Source organism: Struthio camelus, chromosome 2, assembly GCF_040807025.1.
Source record: "Struthio camelus isolate bStrCam1 chromosome 2, bStrCam1.hap1, whole genome shotgun sequence".
Classification (NCBI taxonomy): Eukaryota; Metazoa; Chordata; class Aves; order Struthioniformes; family Struthionidae; genus Struthio; species Struthio camelus.
In genome coordinates this window covers 102,546,424-102,566,204 of record NC_090943.1, presented here as the reverse complement: position 1 = coordinate 102,566,204, position 19,781 = coordinate 102,546,424, and the positions used below count along the sequence as shown (strand labels likewise).

The following is a 19,781-nucleotide window of genomic DNA, read 5'->3' as shown; positions in this document are numbered from 1 at the left end:
GACTTTTCTTGATGGAGATGGCAGCCCAAGGAAGCACTTAGCACTGCAGTTGGGGTGTTAGATGGAATTGGGGGTGGGGCAGTTTGGGTCTAAATTTTGTTTTCTGTTGAAAAATAATGCAGTTCTGCGCAAAACAGCTATGTCTTAGGAGCAAGTTGATTTCGTCAAAAAGAATTAAACATCTTCAGAATTATTTGAAGTGGAATTGGGCCATTTATATCTTTTCATTTAGTGATTTCTGTTTTGCTGCAAGTTGGAATTTCTGTGTACTTTTAACATGAGACTTGCTGCTTCAGCAAAACATTATTTTTTTCAGAATTTCCATTTCACTAGTTTAATTTTATGATAGTTTTGTTCCAGACTGATTTTAAACAGCATCCACTCAAAAAGACTTGCATTTTGGAAATGGAAGTTCCATTTTCAGGTCTATCGTAGTCCTAGACTTTTGAAGTTACTAGATGTGTTGCTCTGAACTTTACATTTAGCTTTTAATGCAGAGGCAGAGATGCTGGAAAGGATTTAGATGCTATGAAAAACAGGGTGAACTAGGTGCCTAGGTGAATTATGGATTCTAGACCTTGTTGCCACAGTTAATGCTTCTCCAGAGAAAATGGGTGGGAACTGCAGTTGATCAGCCCTTTTGCAAAATTTGAGCACTTAAATATCCAATCGAGTGTCTCAACTTTAGAAAATCTCGGTCACAATATTAAAGAGATGTTTAGCTTCTTAAGTAGGACATTGCTGAATCTACTTCACAGTTACGTGTAAGACAGCTAAGCCATGATGATTTCAGAAAAGTTAGTAAAGAATTGCATATAGGAAGCAAAATAAGAAAATACTGCTGAACAAGGAAGCTCTATTTTCTCATAATGTGGAAATCAAACAAAACCATTAACTTTGTTAGCAAAGAAGGCTACATTGGAAAGGGTTCTAAGAGGCAGTTTCTTACAGTTGCTTAATGCTGGTAAATTTGAGTTTACAATGTGTATCTCGCTGGACAAGGAGTATATTGTATGCTAAAGAGTGAAATTTACTGTATCCTGAATATGAAAAGTGTCTGCCCCAGAGATATTTGATTCAGCCTATACTGGCTATTTAGAAGTGTGCAGGAACCTTTTGAGAGCGTTCAATTTTAGACAGAAAACAAATCCACATCAGGAAATAAAATATTAAAGCTACATGTAGAAGAAATAGAAGTCTCAGAGTATATGGAAGTGATACACACCACGGCCTTATCCAAGCCATGCAGAAATGCCACTTTAGCCTCTTCTTGAGTTTTGCATGTAGAATCCCACAAATGAGGACCACAGAATGCTAACTTTAGAGCTGGTTGTTTCTATAGATCAGCAGACAGTAAATGTTAAGGCATTTCACTACATGAATTTTTGTCAGTTTTTAATTTCCATCCATTTCTTTCTTTCTTTTCAGGACTCCCAAGGTCCTACTGCAATATGGACAAAGTTGCTCATAGGAAGTAGCAATCTATAAAGATGTTTTACTTGACAATAGCAATACTGTTTTTTATTTGAACTGAACCAATTTATATTTGAGTCCACCCTTACATATGCATTAATTTGGGAAGTTTGTCAGTGCAGATTTTATCTTTAACAATGTAACAAAAAAAAAAATCATGCTAAACTTGTATTTATAGATAGACTAAATCATGAACTTTGTCTTTGGATTTTCTCTAGCCCATCAATTCTGAAAGCAATATAACTTTTTAAAGGCTTTTAAAAGGGAGAAGGGGGAATCGAGCTTCTGGTGGAGATCCCTTGCAAACTTAACTGTGAAGCTGCCACAAATGAAATACTGTAAGAAGGAGGCGGGAAGAGACTCTTCCTTCCTCTTGTTCCTTTTAACTTTATGAGGAAAGGTGTAGGAATGGACTTTCCAGGGTGCCCAGAGATCAAAAAACCATGGACTTTGGCAGACACTAAGATTTGTGTAGCATTTGTGTTGGCTGGCCCCACTGCCATGTAGAAAGTGGTGGCAACAGACAGTGGGGCAGTGCTCGGAGCTGGGACGTGCCTTCGGTGGCTGTAGAGAGCAGTGCTGGTAGCTTTTATTAAACATGGAAAACAAGAAGAAGGTTGTTTAACTTACAGAACATTCAAATAACCAGAGTGCCTGTGGAAAGGTCGTTTCTTTGGAAAGGGAGAGGTGCTGAGCGACAGCAGTCTGTGCGCTGGGACGTTTCCCATCCTGGCCGTAATTAACAGCAGGGAGGGGAGCTGCTGTACCCGAATTTGGACTCGAGTGCTGTTTGAAAGGTTTTCCGTGGCACTTTCTTTAGCCTGCAGAGGACAGTTGACTTTTTTTGAACTACATAATAATATCATTTCAGATACCTATCTAAAGAGATAGATGTTTACGTTTGGTAATCCCACATTATCCAAGCAGGATTTAGTTGTGACACTCCAAGCCAAATCAAACTTATGACTACAGTAAATCACAGGGGATAATAAGCTTATATTAGGTTGGTCAGGCTGTGAGTTTGTCAGCCCGCTGCCCATGCCCAGTGCCATGAAGTGCAACTAGTGTCGGTCCAGTGGGAAACCCGTGTTGAATGCAGCCGCTGCTGCTGCATCGCTGCTGTTCTTGCCACCGCAAACGGCTGTGGAGGAGCAGTGGAAAAGTGATAGCGGAGGAAGAAAAAACTTTTCCCTGAAACTGAACCAGAAATGTGAGATTAGAATACATACACAGTGTTGTTAAGCATTGGCTTTTTTGATTTTTTTACAATGTCAATTAGTCTTTGAACAGAACTATTTCTTCCCACTGAAGGAATCTCTTTTGGTTAAACACTGTGATAGTTAGAGAATAATTATGAGAAAGAGATTTTTAAAATTGAAATAATTATTAGAAAGTATATTGCATTTATCTATATTTTTTATGTGTCCTGCCTTATCTCAGTGCCTACAATGCGATCTGAGAGTTGTGTTTCACCCAGACTCCTTCTGACATAGAATTACTCAAACTTTAGGTTTCTTTCCACATAGTGAAGGCAGAAACTTCACCACTGTCCCACAGAAAAGGTTTCCTAACACTGCCTGCAGAGATCTTCTAACACTTTGAATGGGTGCTATCCCCAATAATATAATACTCTATCTAGAATATTTTCCAGCTCAGATTTTCCTCTGATGAAAAGATACAAAGTGATTCTTTCCATGCATTTTAGTAATAGGGAGAGAAAAGTGCTGCTGGAAACTCTTCAGAATCTTGAAATACAAAGGTGTTATTATTAGGGTTTTTTTTTTTTAATGTCTTAGGATGAAAAGCATGGGTCAGAAAGAGTCTAAGAGGTTATATATCAACACCTCATTGAGACATCAAGTATGTGGAATTCTATATTGCAGCGACTACTCTTTAAAGAATGCCCCAAAGAATTCTCTTAAATTACCCAAACAAGTGCACATACATCAGATATTCACAGGCCTTCAAAAACAAACAAAAAGTCTACCAAAAACTCCTTGGAGTTGGCCTATTTCCTGTAATTTTCTAAATAGCATAAAGTAGCCAAAATCTGTGGTCTAGACTGGTTTGTTCTGCTGATTTTTTTTCTTGGGGATTTACAAACCACAGAGAGTTGGAAGGGATCAGAATAAATATTTGCTCATGCACCTACTGATTAGAGTTTTCAAAGTCCCCAATCTTGTTACAACACACATGCGAGCATTTGCATTCACATAGGTTTAGGTAAATTCAAGGGTTTTCCTTCCCCTCACCTCCACACCTCCCCCCCCCCCCAATTTCTGTTTCATGGAGACAACATTTTCAGTGTGGTGTGTTTCCTTTTTGGTATCCTGCAGTGTTTTCTGACTGGTAATTCTCTGAGAGACTGTTGTTGTACCAGAGAGCACATTTTTTAGAATCTTTTTTATCCCCCTCCCTTAATATCAAGCATATTATTACTCATCTTGGAGCGTTTCATCGGTACTGTTTCTAAGTTGGAGATTTCTCCAAGTATGATAGCAGCTGCAGCTAATAACATCAATTATACAACATCTAGGTTCGTTTTCTCCTATTTTGACTGGAGGAAGTTCTGTACTGGGACATGCAGTATAATTGTCTGTCTCTTTTCAATGTGTAAACGTTGTATAAAGCTTTAACCTTGCTCTTTATAAGTGAGAACTGCAAATAAAAACTCTCACTCATGCCAGCCTGAAGCCCGCTTGTGAGGATGGGTTAGCGTACAGAGGTAAAAATAATTTAATAAACGTACATTAAAAATCTCTTTGCTTGTCAAATCACCCACGTCTACACATTTGTAAAGAGAGAGAGTTGGCAAGCTGTCCTGATCTAACCTTTTCAATAGTTGATAATTTTCTTATTGAAGATGAAATAAGAAAATAACAAGGTATGGTAGCTATCTCCTTGGAGTCTTTGTATGAGCGTCAGATATATAGCACTACCATGTTGCAGTAATTAAAAAAAAAAAAGGGGGGGGAGGCAAAAAAGTTAAATTTTTGTAACCAATGTGTTTGCCACTGAGTCATAAACTCAAATCTGTGTCTGGGCAATCCAGCTGTTGACAACATTAAAAACACTTCAAGCATGACAATAGATAAAAGACATATTTTAAGGCTAAAGTGGAATTGGTTGTGGTTTTTTATTTAAATGTTTCTCTATATATCTATTTATCTTTACTGAGAGTTGGAAGAGTCTTGGATGTTTTTCTCCAAAGATGGCATGTGACCAGTCAAGGCAAGAGAGGAGGGCATTACTAAGAGAGATGGAGCGGAAAAATAAAATCAGTGATGACAAGGCTCAGTTGGGTGGGGCAGAAAAATGTTCAAATAGCCAAGCAGCCGGGACATGAATCGCAAAGAGCAAAGATATAGAAGCCAAATATCTAAAAATTAATTTGTGGGCAAGCAGCTCTGTTTGCGAATTTTAACACATTCTCTTTTGTAGTTGGAAGCAGTTGTTCATTTTTAATTCTGTCTTCAGGAACCTGATAACTTAAATAAAATGATCACGATAAAATGAAAGCCAGAAACGTCTACATATTGGGTTGTTTTTTAAACCAGTGAGGTTTATTAATTTCCTATTAGTTAACCTGAGACTTTTTGAGCCAATTTATGTGCTGTTACTTGAAGACCATTTGTATGTCACTTTTAGTTTGAAAGCCTAGATCCTAAGGATTGCTTTGTGTATTTGAAGAAAGTGGGGGGGGCGGGGGGAATTAAAAAAAAAGCTACTGTAGCTGTGCTACTGTATTAAAGTCAGGCCAGCTATGTGGAACGAAGGATCTATTCCACAAATCCTGTCTTAATAGTTTTTTAATGGTGTTTTTCCTCAGGTCTTACTTTTTCCTAGGATTCCACAGCCCAATCAGATTTCTCTTATCTTTCTCAAAGTGTTAAGTCTCCCTCTCGTCTAACAGAGTTGGGAATGGTGAGCTACAGCCAGCAACAGAAGCTGTATATCTTTCAGGCTGAGTATCTGAAATTGGGTTGCAGTGTCCAATCTCTTTATCAGATGGACAGAAACATTCCAAGTATATTTCTAGCCACTGGGGGATATGGGAATATAAAAAAAATAATAAAAAAGAAGACTCAGAGAAAAGCTATTAGGCAAGCTGGGGCTTTTTGTCAAGGTTTTTTTTTAGGGATTTTTTTAAAGGGCGAAATTCTTTACCCCTACGCAGATCATTGAAGTTTTATGATGTCATTTTCTTTTCTTTTTCAAGACATATTTTGAGAAACTGAAAGGCTGCAGGTTATGTAAAACTATTAATGACCATTTTATGACCTCTGCTCTAACCGCCCACAGCGGCTGCAAATTTTTAATGTCTGACGGCTGCTTGGCTCTCCATGACATGATTATATTGGTTGACAGCAGACAAGATTTCAGAGGAAAAAAAAGTCACCTCCCAAATCGCACCCTGTCGGCATGGTTAGTGGGCAGATCAAGGGTGGAAAAAAATGGATTTCAGCAGTTTGGTAGGTCAAGAGATCTCTGTTTCCCAGCCTGAGGCATGCAGTGGGTTTCCCCTTTGGTTCCCCCGGCCACATCCTTCCTGTGGTTTGTCTGAAGGGGGAAAACGCGTGCACAAGAGCTCATCTTGTGCAAACTGGAGTGTGTTTCCAAAGCGTGTGCTACAGGGCACCCCAGAGAGGTGGTTGCCTGGGGACTCCTGTAGGATCCTCATGCGGGCATTTGCTGCCTGCCACGGGCAGCGGCTGGTGAGCACCACCTTGTTCCTGTGCGAGGCAGGGGCTCCTGCATGCTCTGGCGTTTCCGCCTGGAGGGGAGAGCGCCTGCCTTCAGGATCTCAAAACCCAGGCAGCCTGGAGGAGAGAGAACCAGACTCTCTCTTCATGACTAGAAGGTAACGTACATTCACAGGCCATTGTTTTGGGGCCAGGGAGAAGCTTTCTCCATTCGAATAAATATAACACATCTAGGAGAGTACTCAAGGAAGTATCATACGTGCTTGCCCTGTTCTTCTGCTTTTCCATAGGCATCTGCTTTTGGTGAGCGTGAGACAGGCTGCAAGGAACTTGGACTTGACCCGGGGCTCCCACTCCTGTGTGCTTGTGTAAATATGACCCTTTCTGCAGAATGTGAACTAGGGAGTTTGTTGGATGTAGAGCAAGGCCGTGATCCTGCACACGTTCTGGGGAGAAGTCAGAGGGTGTCAGGGGGAAATGTGTGTGATCAGGATGACACATGACATGGGGAAGTATGGGGAGAGAGCTTTGCAAGAAGTCACTGCCTTGGAAAGAGGAACAGTGACCCCACATCTGGTATAATTACTGTAAGGTGTTCTGGGATTTCTGTCTTGTGTTAAATTGTCTCCAGTTTCCATAATCACAGTTCTTGAGCGCTTCCCAGATATGTTAGGGTTGTGCAGCGAGATCCCTAAGAGGCTTCACAGCCCTTCTGTCCTTGTTGGAGGAGACTGGGAATGGTGTAAGACTTTCCTTTTCCTTCTGCTGTCTTTTCTCTTCCTTCCCTCCCTCCTAGTTTTTTAATTTCGCCCTGAAAGAGTGTTTTGGAGAACAGTGTTATTCACACCTTGCAGTTAACCAAGTTCCATGTTAAGTCTTACCTATGGGCAGCTGAGACTGTGTCTAGTACTATTGCTTAGTACGTAATTTGGCACAGTAGCAGAAGATCAAAGCGGTTGGTGCTGGGGCTCCTCATGTCTCCCTTAAAGGGAGTTTACGGGGGGAGCGTCTTCCTGAGCCTTCAGGGAGGCTCGCGGGAAAGTCGGGGCTGTAGCAGAAGAGAGTTGAAAAAGGAGTAATAATTAAGAAGGGCAACAAAAGAAATAGTGGGTTTAGCAAGGGTATCTTGGTATTTCTGTGTAGTTTGTTGTCTTCCAGGCTCTTTCAGTCAGTGCTTGGGAGTTATCCTGGTGGATTTAACGGCATGACCCAAACGGCGGTTCTGCAGAGCCTGCAGTCCTGGTTAAGCACTGAGTGTTGGAGCTGTTTCCTCCAAATCTGCGTGCCGAGCCAGCGCACAATACATGAAGGCGATGAGGGGATTCACTTCCAAATTGCACTGCTGCTTAGACAAATATACATGACCAGGAATAATAATCTTCGGATTATTTTATGTTTCTTCAAACACTTCACATATCCACTGTCCTCAGTCTTTAGGGCTGTTGCCTTGAGATGTCTTGTTGCCTTGACTCTTGCTGACAGCTGTTTGCTCTGTAATCGCATTTAACGTTAAGAACTCGTGACATCTCTGGAGAGTGATTTTATTCTTTCTTATCTCTCCTGTCACTTTCTGCACTTCTCGAGTACAGTGTTCCCTGTCTTTCTCGTGACTCTCTCCTTTTTTGCTGATACCCATCCTGTTGTCTTTCATACTCTTTTTCTTATAGCCATTTTTTACGCAGCACCCTGCCAGTTTCCCACCGTCCGTGCCCTTCTGCGTAGCATCAAGACACTTTCTCTGACTAGACGCTGTTTAATGCAGTCATTTGAAACGGGAGTCCTGTGTACAGTACTAAACGCTAAAAAACGCTAATTGACAGAACGGTGTTTGATGAGGTCCACTGGAATCAAGTCATGTCAGTGAACGCTACAATTATAGTTTGTGTAGGCTTTGGAACAGCATAATGAATTGAGGTATGCAACGGGGCTTTCTTTTCGGTATATCAGCATCCAAAGGACTGTTCTTGGGTGCTGGATTAAACATTTGCAGTAATGTATAAAATCTTAAAGACTAGGCAATGTTTTCACAGGGAGTGGCTGCACTGTGTTCAAGAGGTAGCTTTCTCAACTGAGTTATTAAATGAAAAGCTCAAACCTGCCTGTGATGCCAAGAGATTAGCGCTCAACAAGAAGAAAGCGTACAGCTTAATTTGAAAACACGTTTGCATTGCTCGCTTTGCTGTTTGCTGCTGATTGATTCACAGTCTTACTAATAAACTTTAAAGCTCCTCAGTGAACAAAGGACAGAGGGAAACGGGCATAAATTTAAGAAGAGTTTCCACTTTGCACAACTTCAGTGTTGTAAATTTAACTCAAACGTGCAAGCGAACTTAAGTGGACTGCCTTAAATTCCTGCTGAAAGGCAGACAGTTTTGAGAGACCATGTGAGATAAGTCAGGAAACTGCTGCACTGTTTAAAAATTCCTGAAAAGGTTTCAAAATCCAGTTGATACGACTTGGGCAGCTGTGCAATTCCAAGGAGCTGCCATTTTAATGATGCTTCCAAGAGGAAATGCAGCATGACCTGTGTCAAGCCTGAAGGATGAGAAACGCCGGGAACGGAAGATTTCCACAGATGGCTTGAAGTGTCATGGGCAGTAACTATGTGGACATGGATGCAGGAGCAAACAAACGCCCAAGGGAGCACAACGGCGCGGGAGGAATGTCCTCTGCCCTCCCTGCGTTTAGCTGCAAAGCGCTCCCTGTCGTGCATCACTGTCAGGAGGCCGACAGCACCAGCTCCTTCACAAAACACTCTATCTCTGCGCGTGAAACCTAGCTGTGAAGCATAAATGGTTTTTGAAAAGCATAATATTGTTTTAATCATAAATTACTTTGAAACTCAGGATAGAAATAGCTCCAGATCACTTATTCCAGAGGAGCGATTTTTCCAGGCAGGATCCTTATCAGCTTCTCAGTGGGAACTGCATTAATGTTGCCACAAAAATGCAAACAGTAGTGCCTTTGATAAAACCAATTTGGCATCTCTTAAACAGCTAGATGTTTTGTTTTCTAAGGATATGACACCGTTTTCAGTGCAGGGACCTGCTATATGTGCCAGCGTATGGAAAAAAAAAGACGCCAGTTTTGTTAACATTTGCGGGGAGGAGGCCGCCTGTGCCGTTGCGAGGCGATATGCGTTGGGAGGAGGAGGAGGACAGCGCGGGAAGCCCGGCTGCGGACGCCTGCGGCTGAGGTGCCGGGGGCGAGATCTCCTCCTCATTTATGATTTACCTCCCTCTTCCCCGCACATGCTGGCGGGAAACTGGTCCGCGGCACTGCCTGGTTTTCCGTGCAGAGGAGGGGAGCGTTGCAGGCCATACAGTAGGCATCTTTGTGGATACCGTGAAAATGTCTTTGAGTGCTTTCTGGTGTCCCAGGGGTGTTATATATTTGGTTAGTGCATTATTTTGATTTTAAAACTGCGTTTGGTTCAAGAATCCTGAAAGGAAGCTGTTGTGCAACTGTTTTAATCTGATTTTACAAGCTGATTCCAGCTTGATTCCCGGCACAAAGAAACAAAGAAGAGCTCAGTTGTATTTTTTTTTTTTTTTTTTGGTCCAAAATTGAAAGGCCCTCTTCCTTTAAAGGTCTGCTATAGAATGTTATGTTTAGAGAGTGATTTGCTATTGTTTAAATTTAATCCCCATAATTACGTTGGGATTGGATTAATCACGGGTTATTTTTCTGAATCATTCTCTTCTGGCACTCACAGCTACTGAGTATAAAGCCAGGTCTTCATCAGATGTAAACTGGCATCGCTCCACTCAAGTCAGTGGAATAAATCCGCTTTATATTGTGGCAGCCCAGATGTGATATTATAGCTATTTCTAAGAAAGCACCCTTTTTGGAGTTTGTTGGCCTTGAATCTTTTTACTGCTATTTTTAAGCTGCCATTAACTTCCCGTTGCATTATATTTATGGCAGCATAGCTAGCTGTTGTCTCTAGATCACCTCAGCTGGACCCAGAGGGATAAACAAAAGGTGGAAAGCCAAATTCAACTCTGCATTTCTTTGCTTTTTCTGTTTAAAAGCTGTCTTTACCACCAAGAACGTAAGCAGCTCTAAGTGGGAAAAGTTAATTACATACCTCCAGGAAGCTTCTATATGCTCTTACCTATCTTTGCGCGAATTTGCGGGTGGGCAAATTGCCTTTTACCCGTGGTTCCTGCTGAAGACTGTGTCGCCGTCCGGCGGGAGGGCGCAGCGTCGTCAGGCGTCTGGCCGAGGGGGCTCGGAAGGAGGCACGCTCCTCATTCATCCCAAATGTTTTTGAAGCGTGGCGTGAAGCTCTTCCGCAGAGACCCGCAGGGCCGTGTAGAGCTGCTGCAGTCGTGGGAGATATCGGGAGTTGCTGAGCTGAGAGCGAGGCGGGAGGGAAGGATCCCTCTGGCACAGGGGCAGCGGAGGGTTAGCGTTCAGGCCTTTTTTTCAGTGTCTCTTTCAGCAGACCTGAGTTTCTTCTGGAGTAAGGAATTGTCTTGCTCGCTGCCTGTAAATTGGGGTTCCAAAAAAATCTCAGTTTGAAAAACTGGGAGCTTTTTCTTTGGGGTCCTTACTGTAAGGAAAAAATGGTCAATCTAAGCTGTAGTGAATTTAGGGTGTCATTGTAGTGGGTTGGATTGAAAGTCTGTTTAGCCTGCTATCCAACTGACAGGAGCTTGTACCACATTTCAGTGTTAAAAAAAAAAAAAAAGTCATCTTTTCCCTGGTGCGTTCTTGCTGCTTCAAGGAACCACCCGTTTTTACCACTAAAACGTGTTAAAAGGAGAAAGTAGGTGTGAAGCCTTTTAGATTTCTTTCCTTCCTGTTCTAGCTGGTGCTTTGTACTCTTTGTTTGGTTCTTTTTAGAGGTTTTGAAAATACTGCTTATATTAGTAACAAAAGTCAGCTTGAATCTGTAACGGTGGTGATGCTTCTGTAGTCACGAGGGTCTGCCAGTGCCTGGCAGGGAGACCTGGTTTACTTTGTTAGGTTGCCCGATTGGAAAACCTAGACAAGCTCTCAGGCTCATCCTGGGCATCTGTTCAGAGGAAAAAGGTCCTGCTGCAGATCCCATACTTGTGGATGCCTGGGTCTAATGGTCTGGTAAGCACTTTTCTGAATAGGAGGCAAAATGTAAGACCCAAATGAAGGACTGGGACTTACATTGAGGTCGAATATCCTTCATCTTGGACGGATGACGTGCTTGCATGAGTGAAAACTTTTCTTCCCTCCTTCCCCCGTGTATCAGTTAGTCTAACAGAAGTACTCTTCACTTATTTATTAATCCTGCCTTGTACTTTGATTCTTGCTGCCTTTTGCTTCTTTATATAGCAACTGTGACCAAGCCTGGCTATGTCTGTTTTTTTAAACTTATATTAATTTTATCCTGTGGAAACTCTTGATGGCTATTATTGAAGAAATCCTGTTGATGTGGCCATAAGGTTGCAGCAGTAGATCAGTCACATACGCGGCGGTTTTATTAGTGGGGACTGTTGAAGCTGTGGTAATGTTTAAAGTATTTGGGGCCTAATCCACTGCTTCATTGCTCCAGATTTGATAAATACTATTGACTTAAAGCAGAAACTGACGGAGGGGATGGAGATGGCGGAGAAATTATCCCTCAGTTTGTTACGTAGCTATGCTCACAAATCTGTTCGTGACTCGAGTTTTTAGGGGCTTTGTCATTTTATTGGGCAGAAGGATCAAGGAGACTGAGAAGAAATGATTAGGAATGTTTTATATTTGTAATCGAACCAAGTTCACGAATACTTGGGCAAAACTCGCTCTGCATAAGCAGATGGTGAACGCTGGGGACTTTTATTGGAGTGTGGTCGTGACTGTGGAGCAAAACTATCTTGAAGCTCTTGGGGTACAAAAAGAGTCTCAAGTTTCAGATTTGTTGGGGCAGGACAGATGCATTCATTTGCAGCCCCAGTCCTTCTTCCTACCCTGCCCCCTCCAAGGAACGAGGTTGCCATAGAAATCATGATAGTTTATGTAGATAATAAAAGGTTATTTTATTTGCTTTTGGAGATCGAGGTTTTGAGTAAATGTTTAGTATTTCTTGGCTTTAGCTCCAAGGGAGTGAGCTAAAGACTTTCTTAAAGGCACTGCTGAGATGGTTACCCTGACACCAGACAAGGCGCTTCTCACATTTTTACCTGAACACCTGACCTGACACTTTTCTCAGGCTCTGAGGACTTGAGGAAAAATGCCAAATATCATGACACTTGGTGCTGTTGTTCTGCGTGCAAATGGTATTTACGCAGGAAAGACTGTTGTCCTGTTACTTCTGCATAGGAGTTACTTGAGATACAAGGTAACGCTGAAGCACAAGGAGTTTATTTCACTGCCTGCCATTAGGGTTAGTATTCTTTAGTCTAGGGTGTATGTGACACGTGCAAACACAAGCATAATGGTATAGTTACCAAAATAGATGTATTGTGTTAATTTCTTAATTTTTTTATGCAGTGCTTTTAAAGTAAAAAGTATTGTGAGCAGTATGTTATTTTTAAACCAAGGACATTTTGTGCTGAAATTGGCTATTGCAACACTGGTTTAGAATTAGAATACACAAAATTCAAAACCACAGTAAGCCTAATTTTGACATGCTTGCCTTTTTAACTTCTCAACAATAGTGTTGTGTTTGTATAGTATTTAAAAATATTTGTTAAGAGGAATGTAAAGAGCTACTGGCAGGCTTCTCTGTTAACTGTTTATGTGTGCTCAGCTGGTCCTGCTGCTCAGAAATGAATTGCAGTGAAAAACTTGGAGGTGAGCGCTCCCAGAGTCCCCAGCTCAGACCCTGCTTTGCTTGTAATGCGGAGGAGCAACGGTAGCCCCAGCCGGGACAGGGCGGAGCGGCATGGCCAGTCCCACGGCCTTTGGCTTGAAGGATGCGCGCTCAGTGTGCCGCGATGGGCTAAAACCTCTGTACGGCGATTTCTCCCTTCCCAGTTCGCCTTGGTACATGCGTGCCTGCGTCAGTATTGTCTCCCAGGAGCTACTCTAGCAAGCGAGTGATAATATTCAGAATAATACAATTAGACCATGAGGATGCATTTTTATAATGCAATAGTTGTTGTCACATTGCTACAACACCTACTTCTGCCTGGCTTGTCCCTGACACCCCGGCAAATGGTCAGGAGAGGTTAAGGAAAGCCAGCGTCGCTCAGGGGCTGCTTGCTTTCAACCTGCTGCGGCTGTGAGCCTGCCTTATTTTCTCTGCAACGGGTTTGTTAAAGTTGGGACATGTGTGCGTCGATCTTCAGGCAGAAATTAGTTTTGGATTTAATATGTCACTGATCAAACCAACCTGAACGAATTCATGCAGGGCGGGGAGGGGAACTTGGAAAGCAGCTTGAGAAATCATTTCTCCTTTTTGCTGTTGCATTGCATTTTTGGCATGCACTATCTGCATTTTGAATAATAGGTCATCTGATGCGATGTAATGTGATAGCAATACAAACTGGGTAATCCTGGGAACCAACAGCTCGGATCCTGCCTTTCCAAATTTTACTGTTCTGAAGCTTGACTTCTTTGTTAAAAAAGAACTGCTTCCAGGGGGTAAAAAGCCCCCAGAGAAGAACTGTTGGCATTTTATATTTTTAAGCTGTCTTGCTGAATGAAAACAGTTGATTATTAACTTGATGGGGTGACAATGAGTATGTAGAACTTAAATATCTCACCACTCCCACGAAGAAAAAAAAACCCACCCTCCATTGTATCATGGGAAGATGCATAGCCAGAAAAACTTTCCAACTCGTTAAACTTTTATACTTGCTTCATACAAGCTTAATGTGGGCTTTTTTCCGTCCTGTGATACTGTAGGGACACTTTTGAATGTAGGTGAGAAGGACACCCTCAGTTCAGTACTTTTTTCTGGATATGCCTTTTTTGTATAACACAAAAAGCTAAATTGCTTAATCTGAACGACTAAAAAAGGTTTCCTTGCTTGTGTCTTTCAGCTTGTTTGTTCTGCTAATCCTGATAAAGAAATCACATTGAACATTTCCCCTGTGTTCAGTTTAGTCAGCTTCTATGATTGTGTGGGGTTTTTCAGACAAGGACAAGGATAAGGATGAAGGAAGAAAGCTTTTAAAAACAGGAAAATATTGTTGTAAACATACCGTACAAGCCATAAACTGTGAAAGGGTACTCGGAGTCAAATGTTGTACCTGAATCTAGTTTTGATGCTCGGTGGTGGATGCTTCGGTGGTAGTTTTTTTTTTGACTTCTTAGGAGAAGGGTAGGGGAGAATACCGATTTAAAGGACTAGAATTTGGCTGTATCGCTTACAAGCTCACATTTTGTATTGGACGTGAGAAGAGGTCAGGGCACCGTTCTGACTTGAGGCCTGGAAGTAACAGCAACAAGAGACTTTTTTGCTCACTCTGAGCTTCTGGCGCTGTGTTGTGTGTCCCTTTTGCAGATCAGGCAGGACGGCTCTTTGCTCTCCCTCGCGTGCTCTGGGAGAACGAGTCACATTTTGATGTGGGGCCGTGACTGGCAGGAAGCATACAATATTCCCCTTACTATTTCTCTCCAGTGTAATTTTAGTTTTCCTGCACCCTGCCAGGTTTCCTGTTGTGATTCTTGTTTCTTACTGCCTTTTCCAGGGTGTGTTGCTTGTTGTGATTGTGTCCTTCCATTTGTTCTTCCTAGTCCTCCTTTTTATTGCGCTTGACTGGGTTACTGCCTGCCTTTGCTTGTGCACAGCCTGCTTTCATCTTCTGCAGCAAGCCCTGAGGAGAAGATCCCATGCGCTCTGTTCAGCCGTGGTGGTGCATCTCACCCGCAGGGTGGCTCATCTGGTCCACCATGCAGGAGGAGGTGGACTTCAGTTTTGACTGGATGTTGCACCCATAAACAAGGACTTTGCAAGTTCTAAATCAAGAATTATTGCTTCATACTTCTGTCTCTCCCAAATAGCTGATTTAGACATTCCCTCACCATTAATTACATCCTCTCATCTTGTAGCAGCAAGTAAAAAGGCCATTCTGGGCACATCATTCTGCTAGAAACAGTCAAGCACGGCTTCTTATTGGTTGGACTCCTGCAAGTTTCTGAAAATACGCGTCTGGTCTGTTTTGAGAAGTGTGTCCTGCTGCTCTTGCGTCAGGATATGGAATAACCACACAGCTCGGTCCCTTTCTCAAGAGTGTGTCCACGCAAGTCAGACCAACTAGTTCGGTATTTTCCGAGTCACTCCCAATTAAAACCAGAGACAAATATTTTAAAGAGAAGTGCAGATCACTGATAAGAGATGGCCAGCACCGATTTAAAACAAAGTAATTGCTAGGTGGTATTAAAAGTGCGTCGTTTAACCCAGTGCAATCTGTGAAGGAGACGGTGGGTGGTGGCACAGCCCCCTTCCTGGATGTCACAGGATCCAGTCACGCACATTTGCCAGTAGTTTGACTTCTAAACTGCTCAGACAAATATGACGGAAGAGTGCCGAAACTGGCAGCATCTTCTGACTTCAGCGGCAGTTTGCAAGCTGGCCTGTGCACCCCGTAGCAGTTTCAAATGCAGCATCTTTTAAGTGCCGTGGACCGCAAAACGCTCCACAAGAGTCATGCGGAGGTGAAAAGATTTCCAGGCAAGCTTCAAAGAGAAGGATGTGACTAAGTGTCGTGCAGGGTGCCAGGACACAGTCACAGCCAGATGAGGCAGCTCAAATGGAAGAAGTGCTCCCAGCTGCCAAGGAAAAGGGAGAGAGAGCACAGAGGAAACTGGGACAGGAGGATGGCGATGAATAGGCAGACAGGAAAGGTAGAAGGGTACATCTCCGTGGGTTGTGTTTTGAACCATTAGGGGATGTGTCTCCTCTCCAGGGGAGGTAACCTGTGAGTAAGGCAGTGAAATTCAAGTTGGCTGCAGTTCCTGCCTCTCCCCCAAGCCTCCTATGCCTGTCCTTTGACAAATCACTCTCCCTGTGACTCAGTATCTCATCTGTAAAGTGGGGAAGGCTGCTTATCCTCAGAACATCCTACGAGGTAATCTCATGGATGCTTTTGCAGTTTGATGTATTAAAATGGAGGAGAAAATAAAAAATAACAGAAAGCGAGGATAAAGTCTTAACGTGAGAAGGAATCTGTCCTTCCCTCGCCTCCACGAGGCCTCTGAATTTCGTCACGTCCGTAATGATGATATAATGGCATCTTGTTCATTTGCTGGTGGGGACAATGTTTTGGTTTTAGGTTTTCCTTTTCAGAACTTTGAAGATGTAGTTATATGTGTTTATAGAATCTAACGTGTCTTTAAGCAATTTCTAGTAGAAAATCAGAATAAATAATGAATAGCAAACCAAATTCAGACTAATACAAGATGTAATCAAGTAACACAAGAGGATTGGGGCAAGAAGCAGAGTCTGTGAGAGGAATCTCATACAGAGAAAACACAGATCCTAAGGCATGTATCTGCAGGAGGAGGAGTTCTGGCCTGGGTCTTTCTTGCACTCCACACCCTGTAACTTACCTGAAGAGGGCCAGGGCCAGGGCGGATAACTGAAGAAAGCGAAAGAGGTCACTGCCTCTTTGCTCTCTCATTCTCAAAGGAGAAAAGGAAAGGGAACCCTATGTTTAGTTAACTTTAACCCTTGAAATAAATGTCATGTTAATCTTTTTCTAGTAACAAGGCAGCATAATGGCTAAAGCCCAAACCCCGGGGGCCAAGAGACAGCACCTTTTAGGACATTTGGTGGATTGACTTACCTTGTGCTAACACTTTATTTTGTCCTTACCTTGATGTCCTAATGCAAAATGGAGCTTGTCGTCTCCTCTGTTAGTCGAGGGGTGCAAGGCTTCAGGAAGTGCCATAAAGAACTTGGAGATCCGCAGGTGGAAAATGCTTAGGGAGTTCACAGGTTCCGAGTTACGAGATGTTTTAAACAGGACCAAAATGCGTGGTCGTATTTTACTTGTCAAAGATGACTTTTCTTTAATAAATATGAAAATCTCAAAAGTATTAGCTAGAGAAGATGACCCTTATTTTTCTGATTTGTATTTGAAAGGCCAGCATTAGAAAGGTGGTTGTTGAGCAAGCTTTCATGGCGTTTTCCAAGACCATCTTTGGAGAATAAATTTGATTTTTATTTTCTTCAAGAAACAGGAGTCAGCATGTGGAAACCTTTTATTATTAAATTTTAGTCATGGTTCCTTTTTTTTCTTCCTTTATTTTTCCCATCTGCAGTTGAATATGACAAGGAGTTCACACCTCACCAGCAGCACCACAAGGAGTTCAAATTTAATTTATCTCAGATTCCCGAGGGCGAGGCCGTCACAGCCGCTGAGTTTCGGATCTACAAGGACTGTGTCATGGGGAGTTTTAAAAACCAAACCTTCCTTATCAGCATCTATCAAGTGCTGCAGGAACATCAGAACAGGTAGGCAAGTGGTGGTCCTTCTGCTTCGCTGTCTGCTGTCCTGAGGAAGGGTGAAGGTGGGGGTTCGTGACGGGGGTCGGCAGCTGGGAAGTCTGCTAAGTAACTGCTGCTTTTTTTGTTCAAACTGACAGGTTGTGTTCTTGCATGGTCCTTCCCTTCTGGGAAGGGGACACGGTAGAGTGCAAAAATGGACCTCATCTGAAGAAACTCTGCTCAGGGTGTCACTCACGTGCAATGCTTTTGTTGTCTGTAAATAAACTGAGACTCTGACATGAGGCAATAGAATTTAAAAGCAAAGATATTATATGCTAGTATTGCTCATGCATACCGAATTGTACATATCCCCTTTCACCTTAATAGTACAAGCATAAAAAACATAACCTGTTTGAAAAATACTGGTAATTCATGCAAGCTTGACCTGCTTTCAACTTTTGTATCTTTGTAAATTCAAAGCATATCAACTTTACCAAATTTTTACTAGACCGAAAAACTGTTGATTCTTGAGCTATTTCAACATTTTACGTAAAGAGAAATGGAGATACCTTAGATAGGAATGTCAGGTTTTTGCTTTACTGGGAAACTTATCCAGGTTATCCACCTCCATTTTTTTCCTCACTGTGGAAATCCAATGACCTGTTGAGTGTAGTGTTCTCTGATAGATTAAAGTGCTGTTTAAGTCTGGTTTTGGGACCATCAATAAGATGCACTGAAAAATGCCGCCAAAGACAGACTGATGTAAAATGCACTGGAGTGTTTCTGCTAAAATTTTGGTGGACTTTGCATCAGATACTGTCTGCATGAGGTTTTGGTCAACTTTGATGTCTGTAAACAAACAAACAAACAAACTAGACATGCCTTACTGTCATATGGGGAAAAGCCTGGACTTTGCTGCAATTGGACATTGAATGATGTTTGATGGCAGCATGCTGACCGTAGATGCAAAATACTCCTGGTCTTTCAGTGGCAATGAGATAAGCAAAAGAGAGAGAGACTGGCACTGAAACTCCAGCACACAAATCGGAACAAGTGTAAACTGACTGGTTAATTTAAAAGGGATAACATTTGTGGTAGGGGAATCATGCAAAGCAAAAAGATGGAAATAATGTGGTCAAAATAATGCTGAGATACAGACGTGTTTCACTACTTCTGATGAAACCCGTCGACACTGTAACTGTTGCTCCTGCTGGAGGCAGAGAAAAAGAAAAAAGAAACATCAGTGTTTAAAGAAGCAACATGTTCTCTCCTCTGTGAAGGTTTGCCTGGTGTTTTCTTTCTGGCACTCCTTTCTCCAGCCTTCCCATTGATTCAGTTTTTGGAGATCTGCCTTTGATGAATTAGTGTTGTGAGGGTGACAGCTGAGGGTTGTGCTGTGGGGAGGGTGGCCTTTGTGGAAATGGAGAGAAATACTGGAAATAATAGGGTTATCAGTGGAGAATTATGCTGTTAAGAGGACAGTGTTCCCTTAGCACTTTGAGGTGTGAGTTGGAGGACTGTCTTCGAAGTGGTGTGCTTGCTAGGTAGGATGTTATGTCAATGCGCATTTTCTTCAGAGCTGATGTAAATCCCATGGTCACGCAGATTTTATAGATGGGGGCTGTATTGTTCATGGACTAAAACATTTGTGAGTGTTGGTCTATTTTACATTGCGCAAATGCAGATCCTGTCACCTGAGCTGAAGGAAAGAAAATTTTTGCTCAAAGTAAATGATGCATAGAGTGCTCTGTGATAGTCGCCAAAGTAGGGTGTAGAATTACTTCGGGTTTCAGGTTGTCTCTTCTAAGGAGAACTGTCAACGTTCATGTGTATGTAACATTCTTTTTGGGTAAACTGGGCAAGCAAACAGTGTGTTGCCAGAAAGAGAATTAGGTAGGGGGTAGAGCAACTAACATTCCCCGTTCCTAACAAGTTTTCAAAATCTTTGATCCAAAAATGGCTTAGTTCTGTATACAGCAATGACATTGGCACCTTTTATCTTTATTTCAAACAAAGAAACATGCCAAAAATAGATGGCATTGCAGAGCTGGGATATGTGTCCTTAGACACGATGTACTTTAGCATTTATGTGTGACCGACAGCTCTGTATATGCAGAGCAGAGGTGGCACCTGGGATGGGAATGGCGAGGGCGCTCTCTCTCCAGAGCAGAGCTGGTGAGTAACTAGGGTCTCCCGATTCCCTTTGTTCGCTGCTGACTGCGTGTGCCGCAGGGCATCCTGCCGTTCCTGCTGAGGATCAT

At 42.4% G+C, this 19,781-nt stretch overlaps 1 protein-coding gene across 1 annotated transcript in view; it reads left to right on the top strand.

Moving 5' to 3' along the window:
- The window catches only part of BMP6 (bone morphogenetic protein 6), a 100,667-nt gene that overhangs the window by 53,915 nt on the left and 26,971 nt on the right, over positions 1 to 19,781 (top strand). Inside the window, exon 2 of the mRNA XM_068931896.1 lies at positions 17,355 to 17,547. Within this exon, the coding sequence (XP_068787997.1) occupies positions 17,355 to 17,547 (193 nt within the window). The remainder of the gene's footprint in view (positions 1 to 17,354; positions 17,548 to 19,781) is intronic.